Here is a 14,110-nt window from a genome sequence, read left to right as displayed (position 1 = left end):
AATAGTTAATTTTGGCTTTGACTGCCTGTGCCTCCCGGGTCTTTTCCAGAAACTCTTTGCCTGTGCCAATATCTTGAAGGGTTTCTCCAATGTTCTCTAGTAACTTGATGGTGTCAGGTCGTAGATTTAGGTCTTTAATCCATGTTGAGTGGATTTTTGTGTAAGGTGTAAGGTAGGGGTCTTGCTTCATGATTCTGCACGTGGAAATCCAATTTTCCCAGCACCATTTATTGAATAGACTGTCCTTGCTCAAGGAATTAGTTTTAGATCCTTGATCAAATATAAGTTGGCTGTAGATGTTTGGGTTGATTTCTGGTATTTCAATTCTGTTCCATTGGTCTATCCTTCTGTTTCTGTACCAGTACCATGCTGTTTTGATTACAACTGCCCTGTAGTATGTCCTGAAATCTGGTATTGTGATGCCTCCGGCTTTGTTTTTGTTGTACAAGATTGCTTTAGCTATTCGAGGTCTCTTGTGCCTCCATATAAATTTCAGCACCAATTTTTCCAGATCTGAGAAGAAGGTCTTCGGTATCTTGATTGGTATTGCATTGAATCTATAAATTGCTTTTGGGAGAATGGACATTTTGATGATATTGATTCTTCCAATCCATGAGCATGGAAGATTTTTCCATTTCTTGGTATCCTCTTCTATTTCTTTCTTTAAGGTTTTGTAATTTTCATCGTAGAGATCTTTAACGTCCTTGGTTAAGTTTATTCCAAGGTATTTGATTGTTTTTGTAGCTATTGTGAATGGGATTGATCTTAGAAGTTCTTCCTCAGCCATGGCATTGCCTGTGTATACAAAGGCTGTTGATTTTTGTGCATTGATTTTATACCCTGCTACTTTGCCAAACTCTTCTATGAGTTCCAATAGTCTCTTGGTAGAGTTCTTTGGGTCCCCTAAATAAAGAATCATGTCATCTGCAAAGAGGGATAGTTTGAGTTCTTCCTTCCCAATTTGTATCCCTTTAATTTCTTTTTCTTGCCTAATAGCTCTGGCTAGAACCTCCAGAACTATATTGAATAGCAGTGGTGAGAGTGGACATCCCTGTCTGGTCCCAGATCTCAGTGGAAATGCTTCCAACTTTTCCCCATTCAATAGGATGTTGGCTGTGGGTTTTTCATAGATTGCTTTGATTGTATTGAGGAATGTTCCTTCCAAACCCAGTTTGCTTAGAGTTTTCATCATGAACGGGTGTTGTATTTTATCAAATGCTTTCTCGGCATCTATTGAGAGAATCATATGGTTTTTCTTCTGCAGTCTGTTAATGTGGTGTATCATATTGATTGTCTTGCGCACATTAAACCATCCCTGCATACCAGGGATAAATCCCACTTGGTCTGGGTGGATGATCTTTCTGATGTGTTGTTGAATTCTATTGGCGAGAATTTTATTGAGGATTTTTGCATCTATGTTCATCAGGGATATTGGTCTGTAATTCTCTTTCAGTGCTGCATCTTTTCCCGGCTTAGGAATTAAGGTGATGCTGGCTTCATAGAAAGAATTTGGGAGGATTCCCTCTTCTTCAATTGTTCTGAATAGTTTGAGAAGAATTGGAGTTAGTTCTTCTTTAAATGTCTGGTAGAATTCAGCAGTGAATCCATCTGGTCCTGGGCTTTTCTTTGTTGGGAGGGCCTTTATTACTGTTTCAATTTCTGTCTCAGTTATGGGTCTGTTTAGGTTTTCGATGTCTTCCTGGTTCAATTTAGGTAGGTTGCATGTGTCCAGGAATCTATCCATTTCTGATAGGTTTCCCTGTTTGCTGGCATACAAGTCCTTGTAGTAATTTCTGATGATTCTTTTTATTTCTGTGGTGTCTGTTGTTACATTTCCTTTTTCATCTCTGATTTTATTGATTTGGGTCTTTTCTCTTCTTTTTTTAGTTAGTTGGGCCAATGGGGTGTCAATTTTGTTTATTTTTTCAAAAAACCAGCTCCTCGTTTGGCTGATTTTTTGTAATGTTTTTCTTGATTCAATCCTGTTGATTTCTTCTCTGATTTTAATTATTTCTCTTCTCCTACTAGATTTGGGTCTGGTTTGCTGTAGGTTTTCTAGATCCTTGAGGTGAATAGAAAGCTCATCTATTTGGTGCCTTTCCAATTTCTTGATGTAGGCACCTATTGATATATTTATTTATTTTTTATTTATTTTTTTTTTTTTTTGACAGGCAGAGTGGACAGTGAGAGAGAGAGAGACAGAGAGAAAGGTCTTCCTTTGCCGTTGGTTCACCCTCCAATGGCCGCCGCGGTTGGCGCGCTGCGGCCGGCGCACCGCGCTGATCCGATGGCAGGAGCCAGGAGCCAGGTGCTTTTCCTGGTCTCCCATGGGGTGCAGGGCCCAAGCACCCGGGCCATCCTCCACTGCACTCCCTGGCCACAGCAGAGGGCTGGCCTGGAAGAGGGGCAACCGGGACAGAATCCGGAGCCCCTACCGGGACTAGAACCCGGTGTGCCGGCGCCGCTAGGCGGAGGATTAGCCTAGTGAGCCGCGGCGCCGGCCGGCACCTATTGATATAAACTTTCCTCTTAACACTGCTTTTGCTGCGTCCCATAAGTTTTGGTATGTTGTGTTGTTATCCTCATTTACTTCCAGAAAGTTTTTGATTTCTCTTTTGATTTCTTCTATGACCCATTGTTCATTCAGGAGCATGTTGTTCAATCTCCATGTGTTTGCGTATGCTCTAGGGATTCCTGAGTTGTTCATTTCCAACTTCATTCCTTTATGGTCTGAGAAGCTGCATGGTATGATTCTAATTCTTTTGAATTTGCTGAGACTTGCTTTATGGCCTAGTATGTGGTCAATCCTAGAGAAGGTTCCATGTACTGCTGAGAAGAATGTATAATCTTTAGCTGTAGGATTGAAAGTTCTGTATATATCTGTTAGATCCATTTGGGCTATAGTGTCGTTTAAATCTACTGTATCCTTGTTGATCTTCTGTCCTATTGATCTGTCTATTTCTGAGAGTGGAGTATTGAAGTCCCCCAGTACTATTGTATTGGGGTCTAAGTCTCCCTTTAAGTCCGTTAACAAATCTTTTAGATAAACCGGTGCCCTGTAGTTAGGTGCATATACATTGATAATTGTTATATCTTCCTGTTGAATTGATCCCTTAATCATTATGTAGTGTCCCTCTTTGTCTCTCTTAATGGTTTTTGTGGTAAAGTTTATGGTGTCTGATATTAAGATGGCTACGCCTGCTCTTTTTTCATTTCTGTTGGCATGGTATATCTTTTTCCAGCCTTTCACTTTCAGTCTGTATGGATCTTTGTTGGAAAGATGTGTTTCTTGTAAGCAGCAAATAGATGGGTTTTGTTTTTTAACCCAATCAGCCAAACGGTGTCTTTTAACTGGACAGTTCAGGCCATTCACGTTCAATGTGACTAATGATAAGTGGTAACTTTGCCCTGCCATTTGCCAAAGATAAGTTCTAATATATGCTTTGAATTCCCTGTGATCTTTTGCTGTGAGCTTTCCTTCCTTGGTTTCCTTCCTTTACCTTCTTTCATATTGATGACCGTGTTTCTTTGTTTCTGTGTGTAACACATCTTTAAGCATCTTTTGCAGGGCTGGACGAGTGGCAACAAATTCTTTCAATTTCTGTTTGTTATGAAAAGTCTTTATTTCACCTTCATTCACAAATGATAGCTTTGCAGGATATAATATTCTGGGCTGGCAGTTGTTCTCTCTTAGTACCTGGGCTATATCTTGCCATTCCCTCCTAGCTTGTAGAGTTTCTGATGAGAAGTCAGCTGTGAGTCTGATTGGAGATCCTCTGAGAGTAATCTGACGTTTCTCTCTTGCACATTTTAGGATCTTTTCTTTATGTTTCACTGTGGAGAGTTTAATTACAACGTGCCGTGGTGAGGGTCTCTTTTGGTCGTGTTTATTAGGGGTTCTGTGAGCTTCCTGTACTAGGATTTCTCTGTCCTTCTCCAAACCTGGGAAATTTTCTGCTAATATCTCACTAAAAAGGCCTTCTAATCCTTTCTCCCTCTCCATGCCTTCAGGAACTCCTAGAACCCGAATGTTGGGTTTTTTAATAGTATCCTGAAGATTCCCGACAATATGTTTTAGATTCCTAATTTCCTCTTCTTTTCTTTGGTCTGACTGTATCCTTTCCTGTTCTCTGTCTTCTAAGTCCGATATTCTCTCTTCTGCTTCTCCCATTCTGTTTGTAAGGCTCTCTATTGTGTTTTTCATTTGATCTATTGAATTCTTCACTTCAGTCACTATCCCAGTTTCCTGTTGTACTAGTTGTTTCGTTTCATTTTGATTCCTCCTTAATATTTCATTTTCACGAGAGAGATTTTCTATCTTGTCCATTAAGGATTTCTGTAGTTCAAGAATTTGTTTTTGAGAACTTCTTAATGTTCTTATCAATTTTTTGAGATCTGCTTCTTGCATTTCTTCTATGTCATCATCCTCATAATCTTGAATTGGGGTGTCTTTTTCATTTGAGGGCTTCATGGTGACTTCCTTGTTTTTATTACCTTGGTTTTTGCGTTTGTTATTTGTCATATTGGAGATATTTGGTTTCTTCACTGTGGTGCTTTTTCTTGTTATACTATGACTCTAGATTAAGTGGACTACCTGTTTTTGATGGAGCCTTAGGGCTTGAGATGGGTGTGGCCTGAGAGCTCTGTTTGGTGTGCCAAAGGTGACACTCCCAGGTTAGGCGTGGTAAACCTCTCTCTCTCTCTCTCTCTCTTTTTTTTTTGATTCAACAGGGAAGTTATTCTGCACAGCTGAACAAAGTTGGAGGTAGTTAGCAGGCAAATGATATACCCACAGGAGCCAGAGATCAGAAGCTCTTTCCCAAGGACCACACAGGGAATCTGTTCGGCCCTTAGAGTGGGCTCAAATTCTCCTTCAGTCTCCCACTGGGTTGCCAAAGTTACGGAATTGTAGCGTCTCTGGAGAGTGCTCACGTGAATTCCGTGAGTTCTCTCCCCCACCGTCTCTTTTTTCACAGTCTCAGTTCAGTAGCACCATAAATTTACTAAGTCCTAATCTCCTATTAATTCGCCCCACCCAGAGTCAGGTTTTACTGCTAGGCTCAGGGCCGGTGCAGACCTGAGGTCGCTCTGCTTATGACGTATGTCCAAGATGGCGCCTGCTCTTTGTCTTGCTCGCCCTTGAGAGGTGAGCGGAGAGAGAGAAACCCGTGTCCGTACCAGTCACCTTTTTTTTTTTCCCTCTCTCTCTCTTCCAGTTAGCTTGGTGAAGTCCCCCCCGCCCCGGGGGTCGTTCCCTCTAGTCTTCTCTCTCCGCTTGCCTGCCGGTGTCTCGGGTTATTGAGGTTCGGCTCACCTCGCGTTCCAGCGCTGGTGTGTTGAGTCTGCCGCTGATGTCCCGAACTGTGGGCTCCCACGCTCTCCACGCAGGTCTGCTCCCCTTCCAGCGCCGATGTGTGGACTCGGAGCCCTGGACTTCCCAAGTCTCCCCGCTGTTGCACTCCCCTTCGAGCACTTGCGCGCCGACCCTGCAGCTTGCGCAGCTCAGTCCCGCGGCTCGGCTTCCGTGGCTCCGTCCCGCGGCTCGGTCCTGCGGTTCGGCTTTCGCGCGCGGTGGGCGACCTTGTTCTCCCAGTAGGTCCTCCGATTCACGCCCACTGGATCCAGAAGAGTTTTGTCTGCAATATTTTCCTGGTTCTTTTTTCTGAGGCTACCGTAACTCCCCTTTTATTAAACTAAATTTTCCCGGACTATCGGTGCGTGCCCTCACTATTCCGCCATCTTGGCTCCGCCCCCCTTTTTTTTTCTTTTAATTTTTTATTTGAGAGGCAGAGTTAGAGGTACAGAGAGCAAGCATCCTTCTGCTGGTTCACTCCCCAGATGGCTGGGCCAGGCCAGAGCCAGGAACTTCATTCTGGTTTCACACCTGGGTGGTACAAGTCCAAATCCTTGGGTCATCTGATGCTTTCCCAGGTGTATCAGTGGAAGCTGGATGGGAAGTAGAGCAGCTGGGACTTGAACTGGTGCTTATATAGAATGCTGGCTTTGCAGGTAGAGGGTTAGGGTTAATCTGTTGTGCCACAACACCAGTCCCAATACTACTACTGTTTTCTAAAACAGACTGTTACAGTTATATTGTTATATAACCTGTGAATATGTATTCACCTAATAAAGGGAAATCTTTTTGAAAGACTCATGCAGATCCACCTTAAAAGGTGAGTCATTAGTTTTTCTCTTTCTGCCTGCCTTTTTCTCCCATACAGGCCAGAGGAGATACTAATGAAAAACATATGTAATTGCTCTATTTCTGGCAGGGATGGAATAGTAGAACTATGGATGAAGCCTAATGATTTTGTTATCCAAGAAAAAAGATAAAGAGATTCTAGCCATGTCTTATTCTCAGTGATTAGTGGCTGCATTCAGAAATAAGTTATGATACAGACATGGCAGGACAGCATTTAGCCTTTGCATGTCTTGATTTCACTGGTATAGAAAAATCAATATATTCCTTGTTGCTGTCTACCTCCTAAAATATATGACCCAAGTTGAGTCAAAGAAAATAGTTCTTTGTACTGAATTTAGGGAATATTATTTATGTGTTACCTACCCTCAGAAGTTTCTTGCACATTATCCAAACACAACTTGGGTAGTAGCTAATTCTTTATTCCTATCTCTAAATAGCTAGCTTTCCCTAACATATTGTAATTCCTGTTCAAACAACTGCCTCTAAAGCATGTCTGTGTGTTTATCATGTTTGTATTTTGTTGATGTGGGGCCCCTGTTTTGATGTTGTTCTCTGCTGACAGTCCCAGCACTGTTATTTCTGATCATAACCTCAAAACTGGCCGAATTGGTTGCAGTTAAATTAGAAAAGGGCAAGAATTTTGTCATGTAATGTACAAGCTGTTCACTTTTCTCACCATCATAGAAAGTTGGGGGCTGGATGTTATGTTGCAGCCTGTTAAGCTGCCACTTGGAACGCTTGCATCCCATATCAGAGTACCTAATATCAAGTCCCACTTCTGCTTCAAGACCAGTTTCCTGCTAATGCGCACCCTGGAAGGCAGTGATGGCTCAAGTACTTACATTCCTGCTGCTCATGGGAGATCGGCAGTGAAGATCTGGCACAGCCCTGGCTGGTACATGAATCCATCCTCCCTCTCCCTCTCCCTCTTCCTCTGCCTTTCAAATAAAAAAAATAAATTTACAGTTTAAGAAAGCTTTGGCAGATTTATACTTTCTACAAACTTTAGGCCAACGTGGCTGCCATCTGCAAATTGAAGTTAGGAATTGCATTAGATTCCTTAATGTTGGACATATTACTTTTGGTAAAAGACATTATGATGTATTTGTTGGAGGTTAGTGTGTTTTCTGTATAATGAATACTATAAATGAGAACAAGTATCAGCTCTGACCAAGAGGAATCACTCCTGGGTGGGCATTTAGTCCAAAATAATAAAATTTAAGGTTCTGCCTGTATCTGAATCACCAGGAGTGCTTGTTTAAAGTGTGATTTATTTTTCCTTTTTTTTAAAGATTGATTTGAAAGGCAGTTACAGAGAGAGGGAGAAACAGAGATCTTCTGTTTTCAGGATCACTCCCCAAATGGCCTCAATGGCTGGAGCTGGGCCAATCCAAAGCCAGGAGCCTCTTCCAGGTCTCCCACATGGGTGCAGGGTCCCAAGCACTTGGGGTATCCTCTGCTGCTTTCCTAGGCACATTAGCAGGGAGCTGGATCAGAAGTGGAGCAGTCAGAACAAAAACTGGTACCCATACAGTATGCTGGGTCCACAGGCATCAGCTTTAAACTGTTGAGCCAGAGTGCCAGCCCCAGATTTTGTGATTTTTAACAGGTATCTCATGTGATACTTCCTAACTAGAGAAGTTTGAGAAACACTGCAAATGTGTCTCCATCTTGGAAGCATGTAGTTATGTCTCTCCAAGATTTATCTGGATATAAACATCACATACTGACCCCCGCCAGTTACCTGGCAAGCATATAGGGATCCATAGAAACCATACTTGGGTAACAGATAATAGCTATAATAAAAACTGTATGTGTCTATGTTTTTACATATAGGAAATATATGTATATTGAACATTTATTCATTTAATCAAACATTTAAAAGTTGTGAAAGTAAGAACCACAATCATGTCTTAATAATGTTGAAAAACCAGGGAAGAATTGTGAGTGAAGCTTATAGATGAAGTCAAGTAGATGATAATGGTAAGGAGTGGGAGTAATTGGAAACAAGAAGGGAAGATTACAGAATATGATCATTCTGGTGACATCAGTATAAGAGTTTAACATAGGAACTGTATGTTGCAATTTTGAACACCATGACGCAAGACATTAGGAGAAGATAGAATTATTAATATCTTAACTATATCACAGCAGGTGTCATTATTAAGAGTCTACTTACTCTGATAGGAAAATTGCTTACAGGAAGAAGTTACACACTGAGTGAAAAACTACAATGAATGTTTCTGAATGTGGCTCAGAGCTGTTATTTTAAGTGTGCATTGAAATAAAATTGTTTTAGAGATTTATTTATTTGAAAAGCAGTTAGAGGGAATGACGGAGAAAGTGGGGTAGAGGGTGAGGTGGAGAGGGAGGTCTTTCATCTGCTGGTTCACTAAAATGGCTGCGATGGCCAGGGTCTGGAACACCATCCTGGTCTTCCACAGGAGTGACGGGGACCACAGGACTTGGACCATCTTCTGCTGCTTTCCCAGGCACATTAGCAGGGAACTTGATTGGAAGTGGAGCAGCTGGGACTCACTGGTAGGGACTTGAACCAGCTACTCATATGGGATGCCTGCATCCTGGGTTGCAGCTTAGCTCTGTACATCACAGTGCAGGACCCAGCCAGTCTAATCTTTGAAAAACAGATAATGAAATGCATTAATTTTTCATTTGATATTTACTAGAATCTGTCAGAATGGCATGTATTGTCCCTGACTACTTTGAATTTTAACATAAAAAAGCTACCCCCTTTAAAAAAAAATTGGTATATTTGTAATGGTGATCATTTTACATGTATATTTCCCTCATATCAATTTACTGTTTTCCATTTTATGGAACTGTTACCTATTACTTTATTATGTTCTTTTTTTTTTTTTTTTTTTTTTTTTTTTTTTTTTTTTGACAGGCAGAGTGGATAGTGAGAGAGAGAGAGAGACAGAGAGAAAGGTCTTCCTTTTGCCGTTGGTTCACCCTCCAATGGCCGCCGCGGCCGGCGCGCTGCGGCCGGCGCACCGCGCTGATCCGATGGCAGGAGCCAGGAGCCAGGTGCTTTTCCTGGTCTCCCCATGGGGTGCAGGGCCCAAGCACCTGGGCCATCCTCCACTGCACTCCCTGGCCACAGCAGAGGGCTGGCCTGGAAGAGGGGCAACCGGGACAGAATCCGGCGCCCCGACCGGGACTAGAACCCGGTGTGCCGGCACCGCTAGGCGGAGGATTAGCCTAGTGAGCCACAGCGCCGGCCCTTTATTATGTTCTTATAAATCCTTTGATAATCACTCATTCAGTAAGCATTTATTGTATCTACCAATTTGTAGACAGGAAAAATGAAGTCCAGAGCTGCTGTGACTTCCTAAAAGCCATGTAGCTTTTTAATGTCAGGGTCAGGTTTCAAACTTGTGTAATTTGTTCCATGTCTGCTATAGACCAACTATTCTCATCAGTCTCTGGTTTTCAGATAAATAGAGTTCCTTTTTATGGAACACATCTGTATATTTAAACATTGGGTGAGTTTGATATTCAAGTGCTGCAAAAATTATTAGTATAGTATTAAAAATATTAGTATACAAATGTATAAATAAAAGTATTAGTACAGTAAATCCAAGAAAATAGCAAAGCAATTTTTTTAAATGTAGAAAATTAAACTTTAAAAATTGAAACCTCAGATGTCTTGTTTTTTATCTTCAAACTCTAGGTCAAACATTTGATTCAACAGGAAATCTGTAATACAAATTTCAAACAATTTGATAACAAACTGAAAGAATTGAATGAACGCATTGAGAAGATGCAGTGCAAGAACAAACATGAAGCAGTAGCTAATGAGCTCTTTGTAAGTTTCTAACTTCATTTGAGTCCTTTTAAAAAGTAGAATTGGATGATATCTTACTGGGAGAGGAAAACAATAATGGACAACCCAAATCTGATGTCTAGCCACGTGATTAATGTAAGACTGCATCACAGAGTTGAATTGTATTGCATTTCAGCAACACCGGCCCTTGAGAAGTGCTCTTTTTTTTTTTTCATCTTTCTTTATTTTTTTCCCTAAAAAACCTCTTATTTAATGAATACAAACTTCAAAAGTCACTTTTAGGAATATAGTGATTTTTCCAGTCATACCCACCCTCCCACTCCTACCCCCACTCCCACCCTAACTCCTCCTCCCTCTCCCTCTCCATTCCCAGTCCCATTCTCTGTTAAGATTCATTTTCAATTAACTTTATACATGGACAGCCAACTCTGTAACTAATAGACACAGACTGAGAACAAGTTTTACAGTTAATTCTCATAACTCATTGAGGACAGAAGTCCTGCATGGAATGTAAGTGCACAGTATGACTCCTGTTGTTAATTTAACAATTAACACTCTTATATATGACCTCAGTGATCACCTGAGGCTCTTACATGGGCTGCCAAGGCTATGGAAGCCTTTTAAATCCACAGTCTGTCAGTATTTGGACAAGGCTATAAGCAAAGTGAAAGTTCTCTTCCCCCTTTAGAGAAAAGTACATCCTTCTTTGATAGCCACTTCTTTCTACAAGGGTCTCACAGAGAGCCTTCATCTAGGATTTTTTTTTTGCCACAGTGTCTTGGCTTTTCCATGCCTGAAATGCTTTCATTGGCTTTTCAGCCAGACCAGAATACCTTAAGGGTTAATTCTGAGGACAGAGTGCTATTTAAAGAAAGTCATTGTTGGCCGGCTCCGTGGCTCAATAGGCTAATCCTCCGCCTATCAGCGCTGGCACACCGGGTTCTAGTCCCGGTCGGGGCGCCGGATTCTGTCCCGGTTGCCCCTCTTCCTGTCCAGCTCTCTGCTGTGGCCCGGAAGTGCAGTGGAGGATGCTTGGGCCCTGCACCCCATGGGAGACCAGGAGAAGCACCTGGCTCCTGGCTTCGGATCAGCGCCATGCGGTGACCATTGGAGGGTGAACCAACAGCAAAGGAAGACCTTTCTGTCTTTCTTTCTCACTGTCCACTCTGCCTGGAAAAAAAAAAAAAACCTTATTGTTCTATGATTCTGCTATATGGACTGCTTCCCATGTTGGAACATTCTCTCCTTATTAATTCTTTTATTATTACTAGGCACTTGATCCTATTTATATGATCACTTTAACAATCCTATCTATTAACATCACTTTAACACTTAAGATGGTATTTTTACCACCGATCTTAATGGGATTTGGGGACCCATGGCAAGTTTTTTTTAAAGTTTTTATTTAATGAATGGATTTTTTCATGGATACAACTTTAGGAATATAGTGGTTCTTTTCCCCATACCCACCCTCCCATCCCAACTCCCTCTCCCTCTCCCATCTCCTTCTTCACTATGGTTTATTTTTAGCTTGATTTTATATACAGAGGACCAACTCCATGTTAAGCATAGATTTCAACAGTTTGCACCCATGCACATACACAAACATACAGAGTACAGTTTGAGAACAAGATTTGCAGTCGATTCTCATAGTAGAACTCATTAAGGACGGAGGTCCTACATGGGGAGTAAGTGCACAGTGACTTCTGTTGTTCCTTTAACAATTAACACTCTTATTTATGACGTCTTATTTATGTTTCTTATTTATGAGCTCTTGCCATGGGCTGCCAGGGCTATGGAAGCCTTTTGTGACCATAGACCCCATAGGTATGTGGACATGGCCATGGCAAGTTTTTAAATTGTAACCTTATGAGTAGGTCTGTAGGAATGTATGCAGAACTAGACTGCTTTACAGTTAAGAACTCCTCCTCCCTCTCTTATTCCCACTCTTATTTTTTACTGAGATCTACTTTCAGTTGATTTTATACACATATGATTAAGTCAAGAGTTCAACAAATAGTATGAAGAAGAAGAGAAATGCTCTTAGAACTACTAGGCATTCTACGTGAATTGATAGGTTTATTGATTAGGCCATTTCTTTTCATTGTTAATATATCTTTTATTTTTTAAGATTTATTTACTTGAAAAACAGAGTTACAGAGAAAGGGAGAGCAAAGAAAAAGGTCTTCCATCTCCTGGTTCACTCCCGAAATGGCCGCAACGGCTGGAGCTGAGCCGAACTGAAGCCAGGAGTCAGGCATTTTCTTCCAAGACTCCCACATCAGTTCAGGGGCCCAAGGACTTGGGCTATCCTCTGCTGCTTTCCCAGGTGCATTAGCAGGAAGCTGGATTGGAAGAACAACGGCTGGAACTCAAACCAGTGCCCATATGGGATGCTGGTGCTACAGGCTAGGGCTTTTTTTTTTTTTTTTTTACAGGTAGAATGGACAGTGAGAGAGAGAGACAGAGAGAAAGGTCTTCCTTTTGCCGTTGGTTCACCCTCCAATGGCCACTGCAGCCAGTGCACTGCGCTGTTCCGAAGCCAGGAGCCAGGTGCTTCTCCTGGTCTCTCATGTGGGTGCAGGGCCCAAGGACTTGGGCCATCCTGCACTGTACTCCCGGGCCACAGCAGAGAGCTGGACTGGAAGAGGAGCAACCAAGACAGAATCCGGCGCCCCGACCGGGGTGCCGGTGCCGCAGGAGGAGGATTAGCCTATTAACCCACTTTGCCACAGCACCGGCCCCTAATATATCTTTTGTTAGAGCTTATACAACCCGTTTCAAACTATCTTGGAATCTTTTTGTCTTGTTTTATTCTTCTGAGGTTACCTGCTTATTGGTATTTTTACCATTGTTTGTTCTCTTGCACACCAGTTAAAAGTTTGATGTTCTTATTTTTCCATTCTTGATCATTACACCAGCATAGAATGTAATTTGAATGTTTTTGCTTATATAGTCAACCTTCTATATTGTTGAATTCTTGTATCTGTGGATTCAGTTAACCACAGATCAGAAATACTCAGGAAGAAATTGTATTTATTGAATATGTACAGACGTTTTCTTGTCATTATTCCCTGTGAATCTTTATACAGCATTTACTTTGTTTAGGGACTAAATGTAATCTAGAGATTGAAGTCTACAGGAGAATATGTGTAGGTTCTCTGCAAATATGATACCGCTTTACATAAGAGCTTTGAACATCACTGGAGTCAATCCCCATGGATACACAGAGACAGTTGTCTAAGAATTTCTCATTTATTTAGGTGAATGCCTAAGTTTCACAAAACTACCCTGGCAAATAACTTCTCCTTCTATAAGATATTTAGTATTCTGTTTAGTATTTGTTTTTGTCTTTTTCTTCTAGGCAAAAATAGCAAAACTTCAGAGACGTATTAAAGCAGTATTATCATCTCAGAGTATTCGTATAGAACCAAATGTGTCTACTAATACAGCCTATAAGGTTGGTATATAAACACAGGAGTTTTAATAACCTAATTGATTTACATTATTAGTAGTTGTGTTATCAGAAATAAATATATTTCCAAGCAGGACAGAAGGCTTAAAGGGTAACAAGTTTATATTTAGAATGTTTCCATGATTGTATCTCTGGAGGATATACCCTTAGGTGCTAAACAATTTATTTCTTTTTAGGCAGTACAGAGGAATTGGCGATTATCTAAACTACTTCCCTACCCCATCATTTTATAATGAAATGTATTCAACATATACAGCAAACTTGGAAGAAATTTTACAGTCAAGACACATTCATGGGCCAGCGCCATGGCTCACTTGGTTAATCCTCTACCTGCGGTGCTGGCATCCCATATGAGCACTGGGTTCTAGTCCTGGTTGCTCCTCTTCTAGCTCTCTGCTGTGGCCTGGGAGAGCAGTGGAGGGTGGCCCAAGTGCTTGGGCCCCTGCACCCGCGTGGGAGACCAGGAGGAAGCACCTGGCTCCTGGCTTCGGATCAGCACAGCACCGGCCGTAGTGGCCATTAGGGGAGTGAACCAACGGAAGGAAGATCTTTCTCTCTGTCTGTCTCACTCTCTGTGACTCTACCTGTCAAATAAAAAAAAAAAAGACACATTCCTAGATTCTAT

General features: G+C 41.6%; 1 protein-coding gene across 23 annotated transcripts in view; it reads left to right on the top strand.

Moving 5' to 3' along the window:
- ATF7IP2 (activating transcription factor 7 interacting protein 2) overlaps positions 1 to 14,110 on the top strand; it is a 105,166-nt gene that overhangs the window by 30,984 nt on the left and 60,072 nt on the right. For 22 of the 23 annotated variants that reach the window (XR_011384807.1, XR_011384806.1, XM_070065017.1 and 19 more), the window contains 2 exons: positions 9,897 to 10,031; positions 13,375 to 13,470. Coding sequence is in view for 21 of the 23 variants with exons in the window: in XM_070065017.1 (XP_069921118.1) it covers positions 9,897 to 10,031; positions 13,375 to 13,470 (231 nt within the window). In the remaining 2 variants the exon portion in view is untranslated. The remainder of the gene's footprint in view (positions 1 to 9,896; positions 10,032 to 13,374; positions 13,471 to 14,110) is intronic. The other variant, XM_070065016.1, reaches the window with a different exon arrangement.

The sequence above is a fragment of the Oryctolagus cuniculus genome, chromosome 19 (genome assembly GCF_964237555.1).
Source record: "Oryctolagus cuniculus chromosome 19, mOryCun1.1, whole genome shotgun sequence".
NCBI classification, from domain to species: domain Eukaryota; kingdom Metazoa; phylum Chordata; class Mammalia; order Lagomorpha; family Leporidae; genus Oryctolagus; species Oryctolagus cuniculus.
This window is presented reverse-complemented; position numbering and strand designations above follow the sequence as displayed.